General features: G+C 40.4%; 2 protein-coding genes across 3 annotated transcripts; both read right to left on the bottom strand.

The window, feature by feature from the left end:
- Nucleotides 1–473: 473 nt before the first annotated feature.
- LOC133002166 (oocyte zinc finger protein XlCOF22-like) lies at nt 474–3,334 on the bottom strand. Its single transcript, XM_061071929.1, has 3 exons — nt 3,163–3,334; nt 2,930–3,058; nt 474–2,798 (listed from the first exon to the last, which is right to left on the bottom strand). Exons 1-3 carry the CDS (start codon nt 3,332–3,334, stop codon nt 1,432–1,434), a joined length of 1,668 nt encoding a protein of 555 aa, XP_060927912.1. The 3' UTR covers nt 474–1,431.
- A 716-nt stretch (nt 3,335–4,050) lies between these two features.
- On the bottom strand, nt 4,051–8,112 carry LOC133001501 (gastrula zinc finger protein XlCGF8.2DB-like). 2 transcript variants are annotated; one of them, XM_061071092.1, is made up of 4 exons: nt 7,862–8,112; nt 7,331–7,779; nt 6,179–6,406; nt 4,051–5,778 (listed from the first exon to the last, which is right to left on the bottom strand). In XM_061071092.1, exon 4 carries the CDS (start codon nt 5,375–5,377, stop codon nt 4,433–4,435), a length of 945 nt encoding a protein of 314 aa, XP_060927075.1. In that variant the 5' UTR covers nt 5,378–5,778; nt 6,179–6,406; nt 7,331–7,779; nt 7,862–8,112; the 3' UTR covers nt 4,051–4,432. The 2 variants fall into 2 exon arrangements, with proteins under 2 accessions (XP_060927075.1, XP_060927074.1); XM_061071091.1 differs by lacking the exon at nt 7,862–8,112 and having other exon boundaries at nt 7,501–7,588.
- Nucleotides 8,113–8,700: the final 588 nt, after the last annotated feature.

The following is an 8,700-nucleotide window of genomic DNA, read 5'->3' as shown; positions in this document are numbered from 1 at the left end:
CATTTTGCAAAGTATCTGAGGTGTTCTGCTGATTGGGTGTGTGGTTGTGCTGATTGTGTTTAGTGTTTTGAAACACCGGGCCCTGTTTGGAAAATCGTGCTTAAGCAATCGAGAAAAACTGTAAATTCTCCTTGTAACTCCGGCATCAATTAGAGATATAAAAACAGTCCTGTACTCTACTGAACTCCTCTGCAGCATTTCTCTAATATTCAGCTCGGTCTGATTAATTCAAAGTGGATATTTAACGTCCTGTCTCTTTTGTTGATATAATTCTAAAACAAAGTATTCTTCAGTGTTTTTCATGTATCGTACTTGTTTCAATTCAATCCAGCAGCACCAAGTTACACACACTTATGAATGATAGTCCTCTAAATGTGTAAGATGTTTTTCCCCAGGATCACCTGACCACATATTTTTACCCAGTTTCATGTTGATGTCCAGAAGTTTTTTGTTTATTTACAGACAAACACAGATTCAACGTGTGACAATATTAAAAACAATCATCATGACTCAAGAAACTTTAATAAACTGCAAATGTACTGAAGTATTGAATACATGTAGTACAAAAGAATAACTTTTACAGTGACAGTCATTTAGGACTGTGTACACATTAACTCAATATTTTCTTCTTTTGTAAAACAAAGAGAAAAGAAAAAGTGAAGTCATCTGATAATCTGCACCACATACTGTGTTCTTATAAATTTCTGTACCTCAAATCTGTCAGAGTTTTACATCTTGATCCACAGTCTTTCCTGACACATTGACAACATCTCTCAACATTCAGTAACAATAACATATACTGGATCTGCCACTTTAACCCAATCAATTGATCTCACCCCTGTCCCCTTCCTGCACCATTTGGTATAAATGGCTGATAAATGAATAAACAAAAAGACATGGTTGAAAACATCACTTCCTTTACAGATGTAAATATCAATGACAGTCACATGAAGAACAGAAACGTGGGCACTTCAGCAAATGTTGTTGACCAAGTACTGAATCAAAGATATTGTGATGTCTCCTCAATGGGATATTTTCGACATTCAGTTACAAAGATGCAGCTAATGTAAATGTAGACAATCTCTCGTGTAGATGTAAGTGATGAACCTGGATTTAGTTCAATGCTTTGTGAAGTTATTGAAATCTGCTACTCATGAGTGGTGATGGAACTTCATAAAGCATTGAACTACAATAAGGCTCATCACTTTTTTTGGCCCCTGGAAACATTTCCAGTATTGTTTTCGCTAACTGTTGTATCACTTATTAATTAATCAATAACTAAGTAACAACTTCTTTGACAACACTTGAGCAAATCTAATCCCTCTCATGTTGCCATGGTGTGGCTTCTCAACTGGATGTATTCTCCTGTGGACTTTGTATAAACTGGCAAGACAGAGATCTTTCCTCAATTTTACAAAAATATCTGTTTCACTATGTGTGGGTGATCAAATGTTTAGTTAGAAGGGATTTGATAACAAATCTTTCCCCACAAGTTGTACAGGGATACGACTCCTCCCCTTTATGGCTTCTCATGTGGACTTTCAAGCTACTTCTCCATTTAAACCTTTTCTCACAAGTTTTGCAAGAGAAAGGTCTCTCGCCCGTGTGTGTTCTCTCGTGTCCCTTCAGGGTAATTCTCTGAATAAAACTTCTCCCACAAGTTTGGCAAGAAAAAGGTTTCTCGCCCGTGTGCGTTCTCTCGTGTCTCTTCAGGGTAGTTCTCTCACTAAAACTTCTCCCACAAGTTTTGCAAGAGAAAGGTCTCTCGCCCGTGTGCGTTCTCTCGTGTCCCTTCAGGATATCTCTCTCGCTAAAACTTCTCCCACAAGTTTTGCAAGAGAAAGGTTTCTCGCCCGTGTGTGTTCTCTCGTGTCTCTTCAGGGTAGTTCTCTCACTAAAACTTCTCCCACAAGTTTTGCAAGAGAAAGGTCTATCGCCCGTGTGCGTTTTCTCGTGTCTCTGCAGATTCATTCTAGTTGTAAAACTTTTCCCACAAGTTTTACAAGTAAAAGGCTTCTCGCCCGTGTGCGTTCTCTCGTGTCTCTTCAGGGTATTTGCACGCATAAAACTTCTCCCACAAGTTTTGCAAGATAAAGGTCTCTTAACCGTGTGGAACCTCTTGTGGATCTTCAAATTTGTGCTAGTTGTGAAACTTTTTTCACACATTTCACAAGAATGCTGTTTCCGCCCTGTGTGGACTCTCAAATGTGTTTCTAGTGCTGACTTGTAACAAAATCTTTTTCCACAGGTTTTGCAAATATATGGTTTCTCACCTCTGTGCACCTTAAGATGTTTGCTTAATCCTGACTTCCACTTAAAGACTTGTCCACAAGAGTCACACTGGATATCTTTTTTACTCTGACAAATTTTTGGCACAATCTTTAACATGGTAGTGCTACATGCAAGGTTACTGGGACTTGTCCTCCCTTTTGCTCTTGTGATGACATGATGTCCCTTTTCTGATGCCTGCTCTGCGTTACTAACTGATGTTGAGTTTCCATGCTTGTGTCCGTTGAGATCTTGGCTCTGAGCTGAGCTGTGGGAGAGGAGCTGGTGGTCACTTGGTTCTGGTTCACTGTGGTCACTTTTCATGAAAGTAGGATTCAACAAAAGGTTATCTTGATCCTCCTGCTTCAGTACAAGCTGCTCTACTTCCAGACCGATGCAGTGCTCCTCCTCCTCTTTAATCTGTGGAGGTTCTGGCTCCTCTTGTTCTAGAATGGGGTTCCTCTCAAGGTTCCAGAGCTGCTGGTCAGATGGAAACTCATCCTCTATAAGAAAATGTTGCTCTGGGAGCTCTAGAGGAGACAACAGACAGAAGAAGATAAATGATAGATTAATGATAGTTATGAGTGTGTGTAATTTGGTGCAGATCCAAGCAAAAATCCAGATCGAGTGAATTTAAATGTGGTTTCAAAAGGAGACAGACCGATGCAGTGCTCCTCCTGCTGCTCCTTAATCTGTGGAGGTTCTGGCTCCTCTTGGTCTGGACTGGGGTTCCTCTCCAGCAGGTCAGCAGGAAACTCTTCCTTGATACAGACATGTCGCTGTGGGAGCTCTGGAGGAGACAATGGACAGAAGTCATGATGAAAGAGCCCATGTGTTTAGACTAGCAGGGATTATAAGTGTGGTGTATAGTTCGCTAACTCAGGTGATACAGACCTATTCTCTGCAGCTTTACTACAGGTTTCAAAGTTACATCCAGCAGTCTGCGCTGACGACCGATCTCATCCTCGTACTTTGCGACAGTCGCTTTAAAACATCCAAATATGTCTTCAGCAGCAGTGTGTAACCTCTCGTTGATAAACTGTCTGAAACTCAAGATTGTTGACATTTCCATTCGAACGCGTTAGTCAACTAACTTCTCCGAGAACGCAGCGGAGACTGAATACGGAAGATGGCGACTTGCTTTACTTCTGCTGACAAATGTTATAAACGCACAAAACCACGTGTGTAGTAGAAGAGTTAATCCGATAGCTTTTAGCCGAGTAGCATCAAGTTCTGTTGGATGTTAGCATAGCGGGCTAACAACAATACTTCTTCTCCTGGTTGACAAACAGCTTCCGGTTGCATTACTGCCACCTTCTGGATGGAGTGTGGCTCAAAACAGATTCAGCACTAAAACATTAAATTCTCCTTGTAACTCCTGCATCTATAAGAGATATAAAAACAGTCCTGTACTCTACCGAACTACTCTGCAGCATTTCTCTAATATTCAGCTCTGTCTGATTAATTTAAAGTGGTTATTTAACTTCCTGTCTCCTTTGTTGATTTCATTCTAAAACAAAGTATTCTTCAGTGTTTCTCATGTATCGTACTTGTTTCAATTCAATCGAGAAGCACCAAGTTACACACACTTATGGATGATAGTCCTCTAAATGTGTAAGATGTTTTTCCCCAGGATCACCTGACCACATCTTTTCACCCAGTTTCATGTTGATGTCCAGAAGTTTTTTGTTAATTTACAGACAAACACAGATTCAACGTGTGACAGACATTAAATACAATCATCATGATTCAAGAAACTTTTATTAACTACAAATGCACTGAAGTAATGAATACACTTAGTACAAAGAATAACCATTTAAAGTGAGAGTTATATAGGACTGTTTACACATTAACAACATATTTTCTTCTCTTGTAATAGAAAAAGATAAGAAAAGGGGAAGTCTTCTGATATTCTGCACCACATACTGTGTTCTTATAAATCTCTGCACCACAAATATGTCAGATTTTTTACATCTTGATCCACAGTCTTTCCTGACACATTGACAACATCTCTCAACATTCAGTGATAATAAATATTCCTGGTTCTGCATGCATTTGAAAAAAAACCTTTTCCACATTCTTGTATGTTTTAGCCATTAGCCACTGCAACAAATCCATCACTCATATCTTCTTCAAATAGAAGGCTACTTATGTACATGTGACATCAAACAGCTTTTAAATTGGGAACCATCAAAATACATTCTCCAGCGGATGCTACAGGGATAGGCTGCTTTTCAGGGTGGATGTGTCGAATGTGGAAAGCCAACTTTTGCCAAAGTCTGAAAGATTTTCCACATGTTCTGCAGATATGTGGCTTTTCATCAGTATGAATATTGGTATGGCGTTTTAAGGTCGATAAGCGACCAAATCTTTTCCCACATGTGTTGCAGTGGTATGGCTTCTCCGCCAGATGTGTTCTTCTGTGGTCCAGCAAGTCACTGAGAGACAGGAACATTTCCCCACATGTTCCGCAGATATGTCTCTTTTCATCAGAGTGGATATTTACATGCTGTTTTAAGTTTGACGCATGAGCAAATCTTTTCCCACAGGTGTTGCAAAGGTATGGCTTCTCACCCGAATGTGTTCTCATGTGGACTTTATAGTCACCAGCAAATCTGAAATCTTTCCCACATACTTTACAAGAATATTCTTTCTGGCCTGTGTGGATATGCAGGTGCTTATTTAGTACTGATTTGTCACCAAATCTTTTCCCGCAGGTTGTACAAGGATACGGCTTCTCACCTGTGTGGTGTCTTGTATGGACCTGCAAACCACCCATTGACATGAAGCTTTTTCCACATGTAGTGCAAGAAAAAGGTTTCTCACCTGTGTGTGTTCTTATGTGGACAAGCAAGCTATTGCTGAATGCGAAACTTTTCCCGCAGGTTTCGCAAGAAAACGGCTTCTCACCTGTGTGCATTCTCATATGGACCCGTAAGCTATTATTACATGTATAACCCTTCCCACTTGCCTTGCAAAAATATGGTTTCTCCCCTGTGTGAACTCTCAGATGTATATTTAATCGTGACTTCCAATTATAGACTTTTCCACAAGTGTCACACTGGAAAATGTTTTTACCATTGCAGGTATTTGGGATAATCTTTGACATGGTAGATTTAAATGCATAGTTACTGTGACTTTTTGCCTTTTCTTTAATGACATGATGTCTCTTCTTTGATGCTGGCTTTGCATTTCTAACTGATGTTGAGTTTCCATTCTTGCCTCCATTGAGATCTTGACTCGGAGCTGAGCTGTGGGAGAGAAGCTGGTGGTCACTTGGTTCTGGTTCACTGTGGTCACTTTCCTTGAAAGTAGGATTCAACAAGAAGTCATCATCATCATCCTGGTCCAGTACAAACTGTTCTACTTCCAGACTGGTGCAGATCTCCTCCTCTTTAATCTGTGGAGGTTCTGGCTCCTCTTGGTCCAGACTGGGGTTCCTCTCAAGGTTCAAGAGCTGCTGGTCAGCAGGAAACTCATCCTCATTAAGCAAGTGTTGCACTGTGAGCTCTAGGGGAGACAATAGACATAAGTAGGTAACTGATAGATTACTGATAGTTATGAGTGTGTGCAATTTGGTGCAGATCCAAGCAAAAATCCAGATCGACTGAATTTAAATGTGGTTTCCAAATAGGACTTTTGGTTCTTGGCTCAGGTATGGACTCTACTGAGTGCCCTTCAATTTCTCAGAGACCAAAACAAGTTGAAAAATGCCCTATCTCGGAAAAGATCCCAGATTTGCCCTATGATCGGAGATCCGCCCCAGAACATAATGGGGTCCTTCCTGACCAATACCACATCCTTCCACCACTTTTCATGATGGTTCAGCTCTAGCATACTCTCAGGTTATATCTCTCTGTTTCAATGGATATGGACATCACTGTACCGTATGTAGGTTAAGTACATTCACCTTTGAGATCTTGGTCACTTTCCTTGAAAGAAGTATTGAACAAGAAGTCATCATCCTCCTGCTTCAGTACAAGCTGCTCTACTTCCAGACTGGTGCAGAGCTCGTCTTCCTCTTTAATCTGGGGAGGTTCTGGCTCATCTTGGTCCAGACTGTGGTTGCTCTCAAGGTTCAAGAGCTGCTGGTCAGCAGGAAACTCTTCCTCATTACAGACATGTTGCTTTGGGCGCTCTAGAGGAGACAATGGACAGAAGTAGGTAACTAATGTTGTGGTAAAAAGATAATATGTTTAAACTAACAGGGGTTAGGAATATAAATGTGGTCAAATAATATCTAATTAAGGTTCATGTGTAGCTTTAGTTTAGGTTTTCCCAATTATATCCAGCAGTCTGTGCTGATAATCAATCTCATCCTCTTACTTACAAATATTTCTGCTAATTAAAAATGAATGATGAGAGCACTAGAATGACACTCAGTAGAGTACAAACTATCCCATTACGAAAGCACATTTATATTCACTAGATCCAGATTTATATTTCCATAAAGTGATTGTTGGGTCTTGTCGGAGGTACGCACTCTACCGAGTTACATTCTCTTTCTCTGAGCAATCAAGGAAAATGTTGAAAAACGGACCATGTTGCAATGTTAAAGAAAAAAAGAAAGCATAGTTCTGCCCCATGATCTTGTTCTTCTCATTCCATGGTAACCTGTCTGGAAGTTTTTGTGTAACCCTGCTAACAAACAAATAATCAAATGCAGATGAAAACATAACCTCCCTTGCCTGTTGGATTTTAGCTTCGGTTCCGGTTTTCTCATGTATAATTGGGTTTATTTGGTAGTTTTTCCCTACTATTGTTGAGGTTTAAGGGCAGAAGATGCCGCACCTTGTCAAACCGTGTGAGAAAAATTGTGATTTGTGAATATGGCCTACACAAAAACAATTTGATTGAATATTGATTGGTTCTGCATCAGTTCACCTCTAGTATACTCTCAGTTTATAACTCGCTGTATCAGTGGATAAGAGCTTATCCAGACAAAGTTACAAAGGGCTTCACAAAAATACATGGCAAAAAATGAATGAACAAAAATAAAAAGGTATTCAATTCAGTTCAATTTTAAGCACCAAATCATAACATAACAAGAAAAAGACCTTACAATGTATTGAGAAACTCAACAATTCCCCGAATGTGCAAGCACTTCGGGGACTGTGGAGGGAAAAAACTCAATAACTTGAAAAAACCTGGAGTAGAACCAGACTCAGTGGTGGTGCCCATCTCTATACCGGTTGCAGATCACTGTGCCGTATGCAGGTCGACTACATTCACCTTTGAGATCTTGGCTTTGAGCTGAGTTGTGGGAGAGGAGCTTGTGGTCACTTGGACCTGGTTCATTGAGGTCACTTTCCTCGTAAGTAGGATTGAACAAGAATTAATTATCGTCCTCCTGCTTCACTACGAGCTGCTCTACTTCCAGACCGATGCAGTGCTCCTCCTGCTGCTCCTTAATCTGTGGAGGTTCTGGCTCCTCTTGGTCTGGACTGGAGTTCCTCTCCAGCAGGTCAGCAGGAAACTCTTCCTTGATACAGACATGTCGCTGTGGGAGCTCTGGAGGAGACAATGGACAGAAGTGGGTAAAAAGACCATATGATTAACATTAGTTAATTAAGCCAATCGATGTTTTACAGACCTTTTCTGTGCGGCTGCATTTCAGGTTCACAGATGATATCCATCAGTCTGTGCTGACGATAGAGCTCATCATCCTCGCCCTCTGCCATGTTGACATTTCCTATTCAACACTTTAGCGAGCTAACGCAGCGGAGAGCAAATACGAAGGATGGCAAATATGAAGTTTACCTATCTTTACAAAGGTAAACACGACCATGAGTGTATTAATCAACCCCTTCTTCTCAATACTGTTGACAAACCACCATGCCCTTCCTCCTCCTCCTCCTCTTCTTCTCTCTCGGTGTTGTCGGGCAGCTTGCATACACGGTGTAACCTTACTGCCATCTACAGGCGATCTTCTCTCTGGGAGTCATCCAAAAAATCAGTTTGTCCAATTTATATAGTGAAAAAAATGAAAAAAAACCATTTCCTCAATTTTTTTGTACCCTCTCCATAATACTCCAAACATTTCCCACTATGTTCCCTTGTCCCCTCTGCCGAGAATCCTATCAAAAGTGTCTATTTCACATTTGTTACTATTAGTAATAATAATAACGCATTTTATTTGTATGGTGCATTTCAAGGAACTGAAAGACAATTTACATAGAGGTTGAACGAAAGACATCAAATAATGACACCATATTTTTTGTCGTGGGGAGGAGGAGGATTTTGAATTGGATGCAATGAAGGGCCGGAAGCCAGTGTAGGTTCTGAAGGACAGGGGTGATGTTGTCTTTGGAAGATGTGCCATATATTTAATAATTGTATGCTGTGTATAAAAATGTAAAGGTATAACTTTTGTACAAATAACTCTTCGCTGATACACACTCAAAGATTGAAACCATTATTAAACCAAATTCA

Source organism: Limanda limanda, chromosome 5 (genome assembly GCF_963576545.1).
Source record: "Limanda limanda chromosome 5, fLimLim1.1, whole genome shotgun sequence".
Taxonomy (NCBI): Eukaryota; Metazoa; Chordata; class Actinopteri; order Pleuronectiformes; family Pleuronectidae; genus Limanda; species Limanda limanda.
Note: the sequence above shows the minus strand (reverse complement) of the source record. Positions and strands in the feature narration are given on the sequence as shown.